Source organism: Hypomesus nipponensis, chromosome 26, assembly GCF_054491055.1.
Source record: "Hypomesus nipponensis isolate SF chromosome 26, ASM5449105v1, whole genome shotgun sequence".
Lineage (NCBI taxonomy): Eukaryota > Metazoa > Chordata > Actinopteri > Osmeriformes > Osmeridae > Hypomesus > Hypomesus nipponensis.
Window position 1 is genome coordinate 5,488,563 of NC_140386.1, and position 19,656 is coordinate 5,508,218.

General features: G+C 56.5%; 1 protein-coding gene across 1 annotated transcript in view; it reads left to right on the forward strand.

Moving 5' to 3' along the window:
• ptprfa (protein tyrosine phosphatase receptor type Fa) overlaps window positions 1–19,656 on the forward strand; it is a 144,172-nt gene that overhangs the window by 53,804 nt on the left and 70,712 nt on the right. The window contains exons 4-5 of the mRNA XM_084692649.1: window positions 668–809; window positions 18,746–18,934. Of these exons, the coding sequence (XP_084548775.1) occupies window positions 668–809; window positions 18,746–18,934 (331 nt within the window). The remainder of the gene's footprint in view (window positions 1–667; window positions 810–18,745; window positions 18,935–19,656) is intronic.

Below are 19,656 nucleotides of genomic sequence, written 5' to 3' on the forward strand. Positions count from 1 at the left end.
ACTCCTCTAATTGGTCGGATTATTCCGGATCGAGGTGGTCCCTCGTCGAAGGCGGTTCAGCGCTGATGAAGTTGCCAGAATGCTGATCGAGTTTTTAAACTCAATGACAAGAGTAGCGTACTTCCCTTCTGTACAGGAAGTGACACGTTTGTTTTTCTGTGATTGGACCAATTCATGCTTGCTTAGATGTTGTGGTGAGATCTTTGTTTGGTCGGAGGCATCGCCACCGTTGATGCCCTGTGTGCGATTGTTTTTCAAACATGGAAAAACACAGATTGGCCAAGAATGTAATACTAGCTTGGCGCATGGTTACCATAGAGACGAAGCACAGTGTAAGAGCGACAATGAATGTGAAGTGGTTGCCAGAGTATTTCGGTCTCTCTGCAGCTTAGCCATATGTAAAAAAAGCATAGTTTGGCTCTTTGTTGGCTTTCAGTGGTCCTTCTCATGCCTAGAAGGAGGTTCACGACTGCAGAGATCAAAGGGACTGCAATGGGAAGTGTGTGTGTGTGTGTGTGTGTGTGTAGTGGTGCAGGGGCTCACTCGATACCAGCGCAAATCAGCCGAGATTTGACTCCCATGTTTCCAGGTTGTGCTTCATCAAATAAATGAAGGGCCCAGAGCTTGTGAAAGCTATGTTGTTCTTTTTCGACCTCGACGCGTTCAGGTGATCGAGTTTGACGACGGCTCCGGGTCGGTGCTGCGCATCCAGCCCCTGAGGACCCACCGCGACGAGGCCATCTACGAGTGCACGGCGGCCAACAGCGTGGGAGAGATCAACACCAGCGCCAAGCTCACCGTCCTGGAAGGTAGGCCTCCAGTCCTCCTCTTTTCGCCCTCTCTCTCTCTGTCTCTCTCTCTCTTTGTCTCTCTCTCTTTGTCTCCCTCTCTCTCTTTGTCTCTGTCTCTCTCTCTGTCCCTCTCTCTGTCTCTGTCTCTCTCTCTCTGTCTCTCTCTCTGCCTCTCTCTCTCTCTATGTTGATCAGCAGAGGGGTCTTGTGGGGACCACGGTGTCCAGATCCCGGTGAGCTCTGCTCCAGTTGCCATTAAAGACCGCACCCTCCATTTCATCTCCCATCAGAGCGCTTCTATCCTCCCCCTTACTTTCCACACCCACACACACACACACACACACACACACAGGAGCCCGTTTGATTGGACGTAAGGGCATGGGCTTCACCCGCTCCGTCTTCCTCCCTCCCTCCCTCCTGAACAGGCTGTACGATGTTTGATTGCGCCGAGCCCGAGCTGTGGCTCCACGTATTCATTTGATGATGTTTTCAGCCGGAGCTGTCTTCTTCTTTTTTTTGTTGAGCCCGTGGCTCGAACCAGGGAAATTCCGCCCCGAGAGCAATTATTCCGTCCGCGCTTAAGCCGACAGAGGAAGATCTCGGCGGGAATATCGTCCCCCCTCTCCCCACCTCGCTCTGCCCACGTCAGCCAGAAAAACCCGTTATCTCGGCTTAGAGATGCCGCCGGAGATGCGGTCGGCTCTGGAGCGGTAAATACGGCCGTGGGCTGTCACGCCGTAACAGCCGCGTCTTCTTCCCCCTCGTTCCCGGCGTCGCCGATAGAGTCGAGGTCTCCTCAGAAGCGCGATGGAGAACTCCCGATTCTGCGTGAGCTGAGCTCTCGCCACACGAGGAGAGTTTGAGTTGTCAGAGGTCAGAGGTCGCGCTCTGATGTCGCGAGCGGTCGTACGTTCTCCCCTGCAGGAGAGAGGCACATTTTGATTGGCCGGGACGTGCTCAGCAGGGGAGGGGTTCGAGGGGCTGAGTCATAGAAGGAGCAGGGTCGGCGTCACGTTGTGCCCACACACCTTGAGGCGACGTGCCGTGCGTGCCAAAGCAAGAGATTCGTTTCTGAGATTCTGTTTTTTGACTTGAGGTGAGACCGAATCCCCCGAGGTTGAATATGAGACGGAGGGAGCCACAGTCAGTGTCGGCCTCATCAAAAACACGGCAGAGGAAAGGGACGGCATGGTCATGGGGCTTGGGAACGTCACAACAGACGTGATTCTCTGCGCGCGCGTGTGTGTGCCTGTGTGTGTGTGTGTGTGTGCACCGCAGAGACTTACAGTAGGAGGGAGGGGGGGGGAAATGCCCTCATAGGCTCCACAGAAGGGAGAGGGAATATTCACATGTCGAGAGAGTGTTCTGAGAGAAAGGAACAAAATGGTGTGAGTGTGTGTGTTAGAGAGAGAGAGAGATGGATGGAGGGAGATAGAGGGAGATATAGAAGGAGATCGATGAGCGAGATAGAACGGCAGACACCAAGAAAGCAAGCGTGAGCGTGAGCGTGAGAGAGAGAGAGAGAGAGAGAGAGAGAGAGAGAGAGAGAGAGAGAGAGAGAGAGACAACTGTGAGAGACGACAAGAAATACAAACTGCAAGAAAGGCAGAGAGACACAGAGACTGCGAGAGAGAGAGAGAGAGAGAGAGAGAGAGAGAGAGAGAGAGGCAGACAGCAGGAGTCTACACGTCGAGCTGGAATCCATGGGTAATGAGAGTGAGGCATTAGTCACGAGGTTCACCCTGGGAGACAGGAGCCGCAGGGAGGCAGAGAGGGGAAGAGAGACGGAGGAAGAGAGAGTACGGACGAGCGAGGGGCGGCGGGGGGAGGGGGGGGAAGGGGGGGGGGGGCGCAGAAAGAGAAAGGGGAGAGAGAGACATCTGTCGCGTGTGGGCGGGCGTCTCCCGAGCGCGGTGCCGACTCGCTCTCCTCCGTTTAGCGGCACCGACGGTGGAGAGGCCACGCCCCCCTCGCCGACTTGCGGACATTCTCCCCGTGATAGCAGACAGGCGTTCTCTCTCTCTCTCTCTCTCTCTCTCTCTCTCTCTCTCTCTCTCTCCCTGTCTCTCTCTCCCTCTCTCTCCGCGGCTAACTGGTGTTCCGGGGGCCCGAAAGCACATCTGGTTCAGTGGATTTAGGGAGGCTGCGAAGCTAGGTGAGGGGGTGGGGGTGTGTAGCTCGGAGCCAGAAACAGCCTCACCCTGGACACTGGACACCCAGAGACGTAAAGCTGCACGGGTCAGTGCGAGGGAGAGGTCGGATGTTCGTCTGGACTTCCATGTATGCTGGCACGTAGGGCCACCGGGGGTCACGTTCTTAGTAACCCCTCCCGCCCCTCCACCCTCCCACCCCAACCCTAACCCCCCCCCGCCCCAACCCCCGCAAACCCCAGGGGCGGGGTCGGAGACAGCGGATCCGAGGGGCGTCCGTAAAGGGCGGCAGCGTGCGGATGGTCCAATGAGGACTGAACACCTTGATGGGGGAGGGGGCTTCTGTGGGCTTGTCTCTGCCGCTGAAGGCTTTTCACAGGGCCACGACTCCCAGCCCCCCCCCCCCCCCCACCCTCTGCTACGTGGACCACTCGGGCTCTGGGGCGTGTGCATGTGGATGTCTTTGAATAAAGCCACAAATAGCTTAGCCCCACGGGACTTAACGTGTTTATCTAGCGTTCTCTATCGAGAGATGCTCTGGGGAGGAGATGGGCCCTCCAGGGATGTGGTAGGCATTTGATGAACACTTTTTGGGGTGCAAATTTGCATCCTTTGAAAGTTATTTTTTGACTCGGAAGAGGCCAGGAAAAAAGACGGGGGGGGGGGGGGGGTGTTCATTTTGGAACACTCCAGCTCCTGGTACTGTAGCCCCTGGCAAACATACGCAGTTTGTTTTCCACCCCCCCCCCCCCCCCCCTTTCCTACCGACATTTGGAATCCTCCACATGCCGAGAGAGTTCCTGGGTGAACTGAAACCCCATGGTCAGCGGTCTATGTTTCCACCAACTGTCATCGCGACCTGTATTATTCATGAGCGCACGTTCTGTCGTGGGCGTCCAAATCCTCGGCCATTGTCACCTGTCACATGGCTGGGGAGCGATCCACAATCACGGCTGGCATTCTGACTGCCAGTCACCAGGGGACCTGGCCTGTCTGAGATATACGCCAGGAGAGAGAGACAGAGAGAGGCAGGGAAAGAGCTTGAATAGAGATGGAGAGATAGAGAGAGAGAGAGACAGATTAAAAATACGACGTGGATGGAGGGAGAGGGGGAGGAGGGGGGGAGGGAGGCGAGATAGACAAGTAAAGGATGCCGTTTAGAGGGAGGGTGGGAGGGATGGATGTAGAGAAGGGGGGGGGGGTGACGGAGAGAGGAAGGCAGGGAAGGGGAGAGCGAGGAAGGGAGAGAGGAAGGGTGGGATGGAATGAGAAAGGAAGGAGAGAGGCAGGAGAGAAGGAGAGAGGGAGGGAGAGAGGAAGAAGAGAGGAAGGAGAGAAGGAGAGAGGAAGGAGAGAGGGAGAGAGGGAGGGAGAGAGGAAGGAGAGAGGAAGGAGAGAAGGAAAGAGGGAGGGAGAGAGGAAGGAGAGAAGGAGAGAGGGAGGGAGAGAGGAAGGAGAGAGAAAGGAGAGAGGGAGGGAGAGAGGAAGGAGAGAAAGGGAGCGAGGGGAGGGAACCTCAGGAGAAGGCTGTGTAATAAATGACTGGGCTGATTAAATACAAACGATGAGGAGCGTCTCATAGCCTCGTCGCCGCAGACCGCGCCAGGGCCGCTGTGGCGCCCGGCGAATCACATGGACCGTCTGAAGCCGTCGGACTTCTCCTACAGACAAATCATTTGAGGTGAAATTGCAGCGCGCAAACTATCGCATATAATGACTCTTGTTCGGCCATGAGATTCCACCAGATTTCTTGGAATGGGACAAACGATCACTAATATGTACGCACACTGCGCTTGTGTGCAGGTACTACCGACCTCGTGGATAGCGAAAGACTTCAACATTCCGATGCTCTCATACTCACGTTACACCGCCCCAGGACACTGTGTTGATGCAATGCTGAAAGACCGAACAGAAAGCCATCCACGGCACGTCAACAACATGGCATTAAAGCCATACTAACATTCTAATGAAGCCCCCTGTTTGGATTCAAAGCCTGCTTTTAAATGCGCGGTGTGTTTTCCCCACAGAGCTGCAGGTTTTTCAGTGTGGTCTTGCTCACTGGTCTTATATAAACACGGAGACAAGAGTCTCTCGGGGCGGGGAGGGAGGGATGACAGGGGGAGATAAAGAGGGGAAGGGGGGGGGGATAAGGAGGACGACATGCACAGACCAGCACACCTGCAGGAGGGGAGGAGTGCGGGGGAGACGACCGGAGGAAGACACAGAGGGGAAAGAGAGAGACGCGGGTGCCAGGGAGTCTGTTTGTGTATGGAAAACGAGTCCTGCCCAGCACACCGCGCAGAACCCGTAACATAAACACACTAATGATGGGGGAGGGGGGGGGGGTGGAAAGGGCGAGGGCTTCTTCCAGAATGTTCCACCCCGGACCTCCTCGCCTCAGCTGCACAATCAAACCACCTGATAACCACCAGATGAAACCCACCGACCCGGAGAGAGGGGCCGGAATACGCCGATACGCACGCGCCAACACGTGGACGCACGCGCACACGCGCGGTCCGTTCACACGCAAACACGCGCTCGCCTACGCTGAACGTGGCGGACAAGGGAGCCAATTTGTCGGGAGATCCATCAGGAGAGAGACCGGCTCTCCTCCTCCCATATCTTCCACACATCAGCACATCTCCCCTGGTAACCGGCAACGCATCCAACTCCCCCGTCACGAAAGCGCCGGAACGCTCTGTGGGGATAACCTGTCCACCCCGCCGGTAGATGTACTTTAGAGGCCCGTCGTGCCGGGGCGGTGAGCCTCTATCGCGCGTTTGAGGCTGGTCTCCTACTGTTGTCGAGCGAGCTGTGTGTTTTGGTGGGCTGTGAGGAACGCCTGAAATTACTTCTGGATGCAGCTTCCTGAAAGCGCGCCGTGGTTCTGACATGGCATTCGAAGTCAGCTTGAGCTTAAATCAACGCAAATCAATGTCTCTCTCAGCGGGACATTGAGGACGACATTGAGCCGTGTGTTGAGACGTCCGCGTTTATGATGGACGTACGTCTCCGTGTTGCACGCGTGACTCGCGCGATTCTCGAGAGCCTTCACAAGCGGCCAACCTTTCAAACGTGCAAACGAGCCAGCGATTCTAGCCCCGGCGGCTACATCGTAGCATGTGAAGGAGGTGACATTGTTTTAGGCATAATCAGCGCCAGGGGCCTATATTACTCTCTCCTTCTCTCCTCCCTCTCTCCTTCTCTCCTTCCTCTCTCCCTCCCTCTCTCCTTCCTCTCACAGTTCCTGTTCCGTGTGTGTGTGTGTGTGTGTGTGTGTGCAGTAGCCTTGACGGGATATTTCTCTAAGGAGTCGACACTGTCTCTCAGATCTTTCCGATCTCCGCATTCTCCACCGTCCAAGCACCGAGAACTAAACTACTCCTTTGCACTCGGTCGGAAACAGGGGGAGACAAACCCTGTGTCAAGAAGTCATTTTTAAATGAGACTTTTTACCGAGTTCCCAGAGAGTACTAGATTTGACATTCTCTAACGACATGCAGGGCCTCAGCGTGCCGTCTGTACATGTGCTGCGTCGACCCTTCTGGTCATCCTGCACTTTGACTCGGAGTTCCTCTCAGCCGCAGTCACATGATGGCACCAGCCGGGTCACCCTCCCTCCCTCTGCGGCGACAACGTGACTAAGCATAGCGACGGATGATGCGCGGCGGCCATTTTGTCCGGAAGAGCTCACGAAGAAAAGCGCGTCACCGTTTTCCCCCCCCACACTCCCTCACCTTGTGTGTTCCTCTCTGCCTGCCTACGGCCGCCCTTCCCCCCTCCCCCCTCACCGACCCACACACGCACTGACCCGCAAACACCTACCCCCACGCACGCACACCCTCCCTGCGGTTCTCAAGTTGTGATGGCTCACGGAGGCCGGCCTTTGTCTGCATGTCTCCGTCTCCCTGGGAGTCTCTCCTCTCCCACCTGACAACCAGACGCGCCGTCGAATGCCCACGCACTCCTTCAGCCTCCGTTACCTTCACAAAGCACCGCTGGGGAGTGGGGGGGGGGGGGAGCGAACGAAAAACGTCAGAAAGACAGAAAGAAAGAAATGGAAAAGAAAGGAGAGAGGGGATACATGAAGAGAGAGGGGCGAAGGGAGAAAGGCTTCTCTGAGGATGACACATCGAGTGGAGCGAGGAGGGGAGGGAGGGAGGGAGGGAGGGAGGGAGGGAGGGAGGGAGGGAGGGAGGGAGGGAGGGAGGGAGGGAGGGAGGGAGGGAGGGAGGGAGGGAGGGAGGGAGGGAGGGAGGGAGGGAGGGAGGGAGGGAGGGAGGGAGGGAGGGAGGGGGAGGGAGGGAGGGAGAGGGGGAGAGGGGGAGAAAAATTAACATCCACGCCTCTCGAGGGCTGGGATCCTCACCAAGCAGACCTGGCCGCTCGCCTCCTGTACCAACATCAGGGCTCGTCCATCTGCAGGACTGCCGTCTTGATCCGCCACGCATGAGAAGCGGGAGGCCGACAGACGCATTCGCACATACGCCGTGTAACCACAGTGCATCGATCACCTGGCCGGTGACTCCATGTCAGCGGGTGAACCCCACCAGGATTAGTGCGGGCGACGGGTTCAAACGGCGTGAACGAAAGACACACAAACACCCACAGGCGCCCAGGCAGGACAGGTCCCTGGCACGCTCGTCAGGGCCGCGGGGGCCGTGTTCGGGGGCCGTGTTCGGACGTGGCCCCCTCTGATGCCGTGGCAGAGGGGCGGGCGCTTGGGCTGAACGGGGGGGGGGGGGGGCATGGGTCATGCTGTGTTCGCGTGCACCTGTTTCCTCGGTCGAGCGCGACCCCCCCCTCCCCCCGGAGCCAGAGCTGCCAGCTTCACTGCAAATCAAAAATCCCTGCAACCACAAATGGACCCGGACCAGGGTGTATCTGTGTGTGCAAATGCTTGTGTGTGTGTGTGTGTGTGTGTGTGAACGTTTGTGCGTGTGTGCGAATGCTTGTGTGTGTGTGTATGTGTGTGTGCTGCGCGGGTGTGTACGCGGGCGCTGGACGTGCGTCCGGGCACGTGACGAAACATGTCTGGTTTACGACGACAGGAAAACCTGCGCTGACCCGATCTTTCGCTCGCAGAGCACCTCGCCCGGTTGGCTCTGTCACGTCACCCGACCGGTCTGTTGTTATTGTGAGGAGTCATCCACTCTGGGCGCTCAAACACCCCTCCACGCAGCGCCGGCTACGTTGTCGACGAGCACGCGACGGCATTGAATGTCAGGGGGATAATTGCAGTGAGAGTTGTACACGCTGTGTTTTTCTCTCTCTCTCTCTCTCTCTCTCTCTCTCTCTCTCTCTCTCTCTCGTTCTGTCTTTGGCTGAGGCGAGGCTATGCGGTTTCAGATGGGATTACATAAACCTGACGCGGCATGATACCGGCCGGGCGTCGAGTTTGGCAAACACAATACGGGCGAAACCCGGGACGGCGTCGCCTCACCGCATCCCTGTCCCTCTCTCTGTTGGCACGCGGCCTCGCCGGCGTCGACGGTCGCGGCGGGGGGGGGGGGGGGGGGTTTAATGGTTGGCTGTCGAGGGGGTGGAATCACAGAGCCCTCCCCGCCACCTTCCTCCGGGGCACGCTGAGTGCGTCTTGGCACAAACCGGTGCTCCGTCAACACCCTCCTTGAACAGCAAGGTTCATAGACGAGAGACAGAGAGGAGCCCTCGCTCTCTGTCTCTCTCCCTCTCTCTCTGTCTCTCTCACTCAATCTCTCTCTCTCACTCTCTCTCTCTCTCTCTCTCTCTCTGTTTTTCTCTCTCTCCCTCTCTCTGTTTTTCTCACTCGATTTCTCACTCGATTTCTCTCTCTCTTTATCTCTGTCTCTCCCTCTGTCTCTGTCTCTCTCTCTCTCTCTCTCTCTGTCTTTCTCACTCTCTCTCTCTCTCTCTCTCTTTATCTCTGTCTCTCTCACTCTCTCTCTGTCTCTCTCTCTCTCTCACTCTCTCTCTCTCTTTCTCTATCTCTACCTGCCTCCATCCCTGCCTCCCCCCTCCACAGTCCTCCCCCTGCCCCCCGACCCCACTCTTCCATGAGAAGGGAGTGGGGCTGGCTGGTCCTGGTGGGATGCGGATGTGGGGGTTAGGGCTGTGGGGCTGAGAGGGTGAGAGTGGTGTCGCTTGGTTCACAAATTCATACCAGTCTCAAACAAGCCTATTAAAATATGGCATTCATCTCCGCACATCAACCCTCCGTTTTAATGGATGCAAATAGTCGTATTAGGCTCCGTAAGCGCAAAGCTCTCAGTAAACCGTCACTCAACGGAACTATTTTGCCTCAAAGGGTTCTTCCTTGTAATACGATTCTCCTCAGTTTTTTTTTTTTTTTTTACGAGGAAAATATCCACAAATACAATTTCGAAGGTCTTTCCTAGATACCAGAGAATTGGAGCGGGCGTGTTTGGGTGGTGAACTCTGTGTGTTTTCTAGAACGCAGGTATGCAGCGCACGCGAGAGGTATGGAGAACATGTCTGAAGCTTGAACGCACCCCGCGGCCCAGCCATGGCACATGCCTGGCACGTCCTCGCGCAATCACTCACACACGGACGCACGCACGCACACCTGAGAGAACATCCCATCCACAGGCTGGGTTTGGTCTCACGACGGTGAGAGGGGGGTGGGGGGGGGGGACCAGTTGAGACAGACCTGCTCTCTCTCTCTCTGTCTGTCTGTCTCTCTCTCTCTCTCTCTCTCTCTCTCTCTGTCTCTCTCTATCTCTCTCTCTCTCTCTCTCTGTCTCTCTCTCTCTCTGTGTCTCTCTCGCTGTCTCTCTCTCTCTGTCTCTCTCTCTATCTCTCTCTCTCTATCTGTCCATCTCGGGGTGACGTGACAGGCTTTTCTCTTCTAGGAAGGAGCTTCCAAACAAATTTGTCCGGACAAGCCTAACGCACCAGCCTAACCATTTCAATGCCGCTAGGTCATTCCTGTCAGGAATGGCAAACCCGTTCTACCCCCGTTAATGCGCTCTCGAAAAAAAACGAGCCTTTTGCCTTCGCTCCACTTGCTCCCTTCCCTCATTAGAACAAACGTAATCTCCAAGTCAACATTGTGTTCGCCACAGTTTTGCAGCGTTTTGCAGCGTTTGGCAGCGTTTGGCAGCGTTTGGCAGCGCTTGGCAGTGCTTGGCGCTTGTCTGTTGGGCCTGAAGGCAGGTTATTGTGTTGGCCCCCCACATGTGCTTCCCCCTGAAGTCCAGTTGTTTGTTGACGTGTGCTGCGTGTCAAGCTGGATGCATGACCGGGGCCAGGACCCCTGTTTGTGTGTCTGTGTGTGCGTGTGTGTCTGTGTGTGCGTGTGTATCCAGGGACCTGCTACTGAGCAGCCTGTACTTTACAGTTGTAATACCCCATGAGGAGCGCCCCCCCGCCCCCTCTGCTCGCAACGTGCATGCGACCGTCCCGTGTAATTATTACCATCCATCACAACCCCTCCCACCCCCCCTCCGCCCGCCTAACAGACGCGGCCCTGCCGTCCACACGCGCACACACACACACCCACGCACGCACACGCACACACACACGCACACACACGGGCCCCGTTCCTATGCTACCTTAGAGTCTCACTATGTCTCGTTGCCGTTCCAGCAACATCTGCAGTATCAACCAGACTTGAGTTTTTCCTCAGCAAGCCCGGCGTAGCCTGTCAATAGCCTATGATGTATTGCTGTAGCGTGTGTGTGTGTGTGTGCGCAGCAGCGTTGGCAGGCTTTTGGTGTTTGGACACAGCGGTATGGCCTGTCGACTTGGTCATGATTAAACCCCTACGGGAACTGCCAGGGGCCCGTCCTCTCTCGTGATTGGCTCAGACAGCAGGCTGGACACGCGGCCTGATCGATTGGACGGCGGTTGTATTGATGCCGATGTCTGTGGCTCCTCCTGTCTCGTCTGCCTCACCGTGTCTCCCAGTTTCTCCCTCGTCCTGGGGGTCTGGAGACCCAGACGGCTGGCTGACGGGTGATGGAGGCTGCGGACCTGTTGGGGTGTGTGTTGGGAGGGGGGGTGTCCCATTCCAGGGGGGCTCTGGGTCTGCCGGGCGCCTCTTCGTCAGGGCGGTTGCGGTCCACCTGACGGCGTGGAGCCGTCCTGTGGTGCCAAGGAAGTGTTCCCCTCGGGACCTGTCTGCGACCCTCGCCGGGGGAATGATGGATGGCGGCGCGGGCGGGCGGACGCATAATGCTTTCTAAAGAGGACGGATCCTCCTCTCTCGTCAAAGCGCCCGGGCCGATTACAATACAGACGCTTCTCTGGACCGGCCCGCCCTCCTGCCTGGCTCCCAGTCTGCCTGTCGGCTCCACCTGCCTGCCTACTCAGGGACTGTAATTGTGATACACTGCACCGGGAGTTGGACTGGAAAAGGACCGAGGGTGATGTCCGACTCGTCACACGGTCACACACGGGCGTGCACACGCGCACACGCGAACCCCCCCCCGGGACTGACGCGGTGCGCTCGCACGGTCATCAAAGATGCACGTGTTCTTGAATCGCACACGCGACGGAACGGGACCGCGCGTGAGGCCCCGCTTTTTTTTCTCCGCGTTCCCTGCGATAACAAGTACGCCTCGCGAAGAGCCGCCGAAAAGCGCGCTTGCGTTTGTGTCTTTGCGTTTTCCGGTCAATCACTGCCACGGACGCGCCTTCAATCGATGGAGCCGTGCTTTGTGGGTATCGAGGATTTGGGCCCTCCTTCCCCAGCCTTTAGCGTGTGTCCTTTCAGGGGACATATTTAGCAGAGGGCTGGCAGGTTCCGGAGGCTTCTGCAGTGTGGAGATTTCAGCCTCAGTTATCTGCCATCTTCGTCTGCTGTTTATCTCTCCCCAGACAGATCCAACACAGGCCTTCCAGGCTGTGGCTCTCTTAGTACACACACACACACACACGTACGCATAGATGCAGATACACACACACACACAGCAGACATTCACGCTGTTACAGAACCCACACACCACACACAAACAAACCGGCTGGATGTAGAGGCCCGATAAAGAAGCAATTAAAGCCGTCAGAATCTGCCTTTCATAATAGCAGCTTATTTACACATTCCCCCTCCACGTTTCCCGACCTGCCTTCTCGTGACATTGAGAAGTATTTATTATGTACCTCCTCTATGTTTTCACTTTCAAATGAGTCTCCGAGCTCTCTGCGGAAACTTTTGCCTTTTTTTTTTCCGGAACCTTCTCTTTTGATCGTCAGTGTCATCGTGTCCGGCTGATTCCATCTCTAGCAAAATACGAGGAGCCGCCCGCCACCAAAACCAGGAGACCTTCACTCCCTTTGGGCGACTTTGTTTCGCATGCCAGCGCAGGGATGCCTCATGAATAGTGAAGCCGTGGAGTCACCATCGCACACAGAGTATGCATGCTGCGCTCCCCGCTTAATCGCAATCGTACAGATGCGCTGCGGCTGTGTCGAGTCGTAGCCCACGTGTAAACTCTGCCGACTTACGTAAACCACCGGGGAGGCGTCTTCAAAGACTCTGGTTCAAACAGCAGCTATTAGAGGCGGGTTAGGAGATGCGTCGCTTTACAGTAGGTGCGAGCGTATGCGACGTGTGTGTGTGTGTGCAGGGCGCATGTGAAGACGCGGCGAGAGGGAGGAATTTGCAATGCAAATACGATTTCGGCAAATTCATTACCCTTGACGTTGGCGGGGGGGGGGGGGGGGGGATGGCAAGTGAAGGTCAGGGGGCGACGATCTACCTTGGCTCCTCTCGCACGGCCCTCTGCTCCCCCCACCACCTCCAGACCACCACCCTCTGCTCCCCCCACCTCCAGACCACCACCCTCTGCTCCCCCCACCTCCAGACCACCACCCTCTGCTCCCCCCACCTCCAGACCACCACCCTCTGCTCCCCCCCCACCTCCAGACCACCACCCTCTGCTCCCCCCACCTCCAGACCACCACCCTCTGCTCCCCCCACCTCCAGACCACCACCCTCTGCTCCCCCCACCTCCAGACCACCACCCTCTGCTCCCCCCACCTCCAGACCACCACCCTCTGCTCCCCCCACCTCCAGACCACCACCCTCTGCTCCCCCCCCACCACCTCCAGACCACCACCCTCTGCTCCCCCCACCTCCAGACCACCACCCTCTGCTCCCCCCACCTCCAGACCACCACCCTCTGCTCCCCCCACCTCCAGACCACCACCCTCTGCTCCCCCCCCCACCACCTCCAGACCACCACCCTCTGCTCCCCCCCCCACCACCTCCAGACCACCACCCTCTGCCCCCCACCACCTCCAGACCACCACCCTCTGCTCCCCACCACCTCCAGACCACCACCCTCTGCTCCCCCACCACCTCCAGACCACCACCCTCTGCTCCCCCACCACCTCCAGACCACCACCCTCTGCTCCCCCACCACCTCCAGACCACCACCCTCTGCTCCCCACCACCTCCAGACCACCACCCTCTGCTCCCCCACCACCTCCAGACCACCACCCTCTGCTCCCCCCCACCTCCAGACCACCACCCTCTGCTCCTCCCCCCCCCTCCCTTGTCTGACACGGAGGGGCCAACCGTGGCGCTTTTAATTGAATTTGCCGGGATGGAAGATCTCATTAAGACCACGTCATTCCCCTGAGATGGAGGTTGAGGCGGGATGGCGGGGGTGGTAGTGGTGGCTGTCGCCGTCCTGTTGATTAAAGTGGACTGAAGACGGGGGTGCCTGGCGGGGAGGGGGATGGGGAAGGGAGATTGGTTGAAGGGGCTCTACAAAATGAGAGGAAGGGCTGTTTTCGAGGCCATGCCCCCCCCCCCTCCCCCCGCCTGCTCAGGTACTGGAGGGCGTTAACGGAAGCGGGCGCAGGCCCCGGGGCTGAAGCAGTGGTAAGGCTCTGGTGCCAGCAGTGGTGGCACCACTCCGAGTGGCCCGACTCCAGCAGCTCTCCAGATAAGTGGGCAGATGGGACCTGTCCCCAAACACCTGCCATGGCAAATGCGAAGGCAGCAAGTCTAATGGCCGCCTTTTTTTCCTCGGGCATCACATTCTTTTCAACTCATTCATTTCACCCCTCCATCCATTATTGGTTACCTTCAACGTTATTCCGTTTTTTGTCTTACAAACCGAGTAGTCTTTCTCAGCTGTTATATCCAAGTACCTGTTTACAATCGACTTACTCTCATGCGCTCCCCAAAAAATCCCAGAATGCAAAGCGACGCAACTGTAACGGGATAGTGTTGTTCGGGTCTAAAACTTTCCAGTCACCTACACCAGCGTCGTTTCATGTCTCAAATATGCCCTCCCAGCCAAAGATTTCTCTGGGAAAACCCTGCCCCGTAACTGATCCTCCCCAGCGCCACTGGCTGCCTGCATGTCAGGTCCCAGACGAGGTCCCTGGAGGACCGAGGAAACCAGGAGAGAACCACCTCCCTCACTGCTCTCAAGGGCCACCAGGTCCATGGACCCTCCCCCCATTGCCTCCCTCTTAGCCTGGGTACAGCACGTACCCAGCTTAATGGGAATTATGCTGGGGAGAGACAGAGATGCACACGCTCTGCCATGGTCGAGAATCAGTCGCAGAACCCCTCCGGATCTCTGAACCTCCGATTGGCGGTGCCTTACCCGGAGAGAGACGTGCGTTTCCACGGGCTCGCTTTCACACCGGTCGCACCACTCCTCGCCCTCTCCCCCTCTCTCCCCCCCTCTCCTCCCCCCCCGCCCTCCGTCTGTCCTCATCTGGGGGCCGATCGGGTTTCCCTGCGCTCTCACGAAGCTGTTGTCGCTCTCCCCCCCCCCGAAGGAATGCTCGGCCTGGCAACGGGAGCCAAACACCTCGTCATGGCCCGAGCAGGAGAACAATAGCCCCAGTGTGGAGGGGGGGGGGGGGGGGCTCTCAACACGCCCCCCACCTCCTCCCCCCCCCCCCCGCCTCTCCAACTGCCAGCCGTCCGCCATCGCCGCCAAGGTCAAACGCACCTCACTCGCGCTGGAAAGATCGCTGTGGGCGTGACGAGGCCACAGCGGCCAGGGCGAGAACGAGATTAGCTCAAGGTTTTTTTCTTCTTCTTCCGAATCCGGGTTAGGGGTTTGAGTGTGTTCAGATTAGTCATCTAATCTGTTTAGATATCGCGGCATTAACTGGGTTTTACATTCAAAGTCGGATCTGAGCCCGTGTCTAGTGTATTGGGACAGAGAGCTTTACTTGGAGTTCAGAAAGTTCTGGAAAGTCAGCCCACAGTTAGTTTGTTGGCACTCGTAGGGTTTAACTAACACTCACAGCGATCCAGTCTTGTTGTTCATGTTTTTTGGCTGCTGTTTGTACCTTGTACCTTCCCCCCCCCCCCCCCCCCCCCCCCAGTTAGCGGGTGATGATTGCCCTGTGAGGCTGCATGTTGTGGCGTGAGGACGAGAAGGCTCTCTCTCGCTCTCTCTCTCGTTCTATCTCTCTCTCTCGTTCTCGCTCTCTCTCTCTCTCTCTAGTTCTCTCTCTCTCTCTAGTTCTCTCTCTGTCTCTCTCTCTCACTCCCTTTTTTTCTAGTCTCTCTCTCAGTCTCTCTCTCTCTGTCTCTCTCTGTCTCTCTCTCTCTCTCTCTCTCTCTCTCTCTCTCTCTCTCTCTCTCTCTCTCTCTAGTTCTCTCTCTCTGTCTCTCACTCTCTTTGTCTAGTTCTCTCTCTGTTTCTCTTTCACTCTCTTTCTCTAGTTCTCTTTCTGTCTCTCTCTCTCTCTCTGTCTCTCTCTCTCTAGTTCTCTCTCTCTCTAGTTCTCTCTCTCTCTCTCTCTCTCTCTCTCTCTCTCTCTCTCTCTCTCTCTAGTTCTCTCTCTCACTCTCTTTCTCTAGTTCTCTCTCACTCTCTTTCTCTAGTTCTCTTTCTGTCTCTCTCTCTCTCTCTCTCTCTCTCTCTCTCTCTCTGCGGTATGGGAGCAGAGACACACCGGCCTCTGATTGGAGGCAGTGCCGCCGTTCAAGAATGTACCGTCCCCCCCCCTCCTCCCCCCTCCCCCTCTCTCTCCCCTGTGCTTGATGAAGAGCCGGGGCTGGGTGAGTGACGGGGGGGCCGGGAGAGTGACAGGGGGCTGGCCGGGTGCCCCGCGCTCATCCGCATGCCATCGGCCCCCGGAACGTCGAGCGCGGGGCGAGACAGACAGGCCTTCACAGTGGCGGCTCTCTCTGTGTGTGCGGAGATTAGACAAGCTGGGGGGGGGGGGGGGGGGAGGAAGAGGCGGGGGGGGTGGCTTCGACACCCACGTTAGGAATTCCTCCGAGGTGCCCTAGGATTAGGTGGGGTGTCCCCTCCCCCCCCCCCCCTTCCCCCCTCCGCCCCATCTCTGACGAGCCAGGTAATGCAGTCCGCCAGGCTGTAGTGTGAACATTCCACTGACGCGTATCGAGTGTCGAGGCGCATGTGTCACCGCCATTCTGCTCTTGTCGCGGGGAACGCAACGCATGCAATCCCTGTCGTTGTTAGGCGTGGTCGTGTCATACGAGACCAGACAGAGGCTATGGAATTACAGCGAGATAGCTATTACCCCCCCTCCACTCGTCTCTTTCTTCCTTCTATTTTCCAAATACAGAAATTGCCTTTTTTCCCGCCCGTAATCAGATGAATCACAAATCAGATGAACAAAGGACTTTTTAAAAGAAACAAAACATTCTGCCTTCTTCACTCAAGCGATCTTTTGCACCGAGTCTTTGTATTCAACTCCTCTTTGTACTATAATGAGCAGTAGATACCGCGCACAAGGTTGCAAGCACGGCACGTAAATATTCCTAGCAGAGGAACGGGAATACATAGTTACAGGTATGCACGTTCTCATGCAGTACATATTGTCAAACACGTGCAAACAGTAGATGGATGTAAGGGTTATAAACAATGTTACCCTGGTAAACTATTGGCAAGCTGGGGGGTATTCCAGAAAGCAGGTTATGCAACATTACCGGGTAAGTTAACCCACCAGCTGGTTCACAATGTTGCAGCAACCTACTGGCAATGTTGCTACAACGCTGGGTGTCAGCTGGGGAGTTAACTTACCCGGGAATGTCTCACAACCTCTTTTCTGGAATACCCCCCCCCCCCCCCAGACTATCGTGTGGTGCAAACGTTCTCAACGGATGTTTTTCAAGCCGTCTTTGCGGCGAGGGCTGCAGACTGGCGTGCCTCGCTTTGGAGAACCTCCACTGTTAGCGTCAACATCAGCGCATGAAGCGGGCTGAACAAGCTGGTCCTGGCTCTGTACCGGCGCGGCTACAGAATGAACCGGAGGGGGGGTGGGGGGAGGGTTGGCATTTGGTTTCCACAAGGGGCCATTTTGTATATAGCTCTCATCTAGAAACGTGGGGGGGGGGGGGGCGGGGGGGGCATAGCATCCCCTTGGAGCCGACCCTGTCTCTGTAGGAGCCTAGGGAGTAGCCCTACACCGAGAGGTCTTTCCTACAGCAGGCTAGCCAGCCAGTTAGCCAGCTAGCCAGCCAGTTAGCCAGCTAGCCAGCCAGCCAGCCAGCCCTCCTGCCTCACCTCTGAATCCCCTGTGTTCATTGTCCCTTCCCTCCACTGGAGCCTCCATCCTCGTCACGCTGCGCTCTAAGCTCTTCATTAGAGGGCTTCCCCTTGACTCGCTGCACGTTTTTTTGGTGCCAGCCAGAGGTTTGCGTCATTGTCCCTTTAACAGGGTGCCCATGGTATTTTGGGAGACGGGCCTGCTGACAATAAGGATCTTTGGGTCGGAATGTTTTACTCTACCAGCTGGTTTCGGCTTGTAAAAAACGGAATAATAGTAGCTGTAGTCTAATCATTACTACAGCTCCTATTATTACTATAATTGACTGTGTTATACTCATTATTATAGTAGGCAAATGCCCTTGCAGTTCTTGGGGACTTTTGGTAATGTGAAATTATCCACGGTGGGAATTACCGTTTTTTAACGGTAAAAACTGTAATTTCCACCGTTTTTTCCCATTGACCGTTGTCCGGTTCAGATAGACACCACTATCGTAAGCGATGATTTGTCTCCTACTCTCTTGGCCCCGTTTACAGTGTCATGGGGTCATGGGGTGACGGGGTCATGACGCCTGATGCGTCAATAAAGTCTACCGCCTACGAGATTTCTCTGCCGGTGCCACTGAGCTAGCGAGGGTCCAGCTTGCTGTGGCTCGTCCCTCGGACTTGGCTGTAGTCATGTGTGACACGGTGTTTAGCCTTGTACTCTCTCATTGGAGTGATTGGTTTCGTCAACAACAACATATTTGTGTTGGATCCCGGCAATTTCTCGTCTCACGTCTTGTACACAGTGTTCGATAGATCTCTGGGAGCTTTCTTTGCCGAGTTCCTCGAGACGAAAGGGGGTTTCTTTTTCCACGTGTTGGGAGGACAGGTGGAGAAAGGCATGGAATGAGATTTTCAGGGCGCGATTTGATGATGTTTCATCCATGATTTGGCAGGGCTCCGCCATTTGACCGCACTTAGCCTCCCGGATTATCGGCGCGCGGGGCTGGAGAGCGACTCCGTCGGAATGGAATTTCAGCGGGAGCGAAATTGCGTCTCTCGCTGCCTCCTCCGTGACGGGAAACTCCGCGCCGGGATTAGCCACGCGACGGGGTTGGGGGCCCGGGCGATATTTACATTCGGACTGGATTTCACGGCGTTTAAAAGGAAGAACCACCTCACAGGCTGAAGGTTGTGGGGGGAGGAGGACCAGGGGAATACCAGGGTCCCAGGGTGGTCTGTCCTATCAAGATGGGAGGCATTACAGAGGCCCTCGGGGCGAATGCATTCAACGGATGACTGCAGCTCCAGTTTGTCTCTCGACTGTGTCTGAGGAGAACTGTTCAAACCTGCTTTCCTCCCCCTCTCTGTCTTTTCCCAGAGGACCAGATTCCTCATGGTTTCCCTACCATCGACATGGGGCCCCAGCTGAAGGTGGTGGAGAGGACCCGGACGGCTACCATGCTGTGTGCAGCGAGCGGGAACCCCGACCCCGAGATCTCCTGGTTCAAAGACTTCCTGCCTGTAGATATAAACAGCAGCAACGGCCGAATCAAGCAGCTCCGCTCAGGTAACGAGTCCTCGCACGCACGCACCAACACACACGCAATCCTATTTCCATGTGCCTCTGTACACAAGTTTGGATATTTCGATGAAATTGGCCCGGAAATCTGTTGGGGCATTTGTCGACTGACTGCAGCGTGATATGTTAAATAGGATGCATCCTCTCAAAATGCAAAGTATCAACGCACAGACAGCCCTTCAAGATTCGAATAAATGTTTTCGACACGAATTCCAGCTCCTCCATTGAGGTAATGACCACGGGTGGCACCTGTTTGGGAATAGGACTGTGCCCGCGGTGCCGCGCTAAAGTGTCAGCTGCGGGCTGATTCCTCTTAGCAGAGGAAGCAGTCAAGCGAGGCAGGGCCCAGCAGAGCTTGGAGAGAAGCGTTTGGTGCCCAGGCACCACTAAGGCCACTTAGCACGGCACACAGCCCGACCTCGTTCCACAGAGCGTCCTTCTCTTGTCTCCCTCCTCTCACTCCGGGAAAGACGCCGTTGGGGAAGCGTCGAGTCGGCCTTTAAAAGCCTTCCTGGCCTACATTTTCTGTCACCCCCTCCCCCTCGCCTTCCCTTCCCTTGGCGTTGCAGCATAGCCATGGAGGCATATTCCCTCCGATTTTCTCCTCTGCTCCTGTCATCTTGGAAGAGAGGGTGAGAGGAGAAGGGGGGGGGGGACAGGCTGCGGGAATATCTGGGGGCTTTGAAGCTCGTCCCCCCCCCCCACCATGC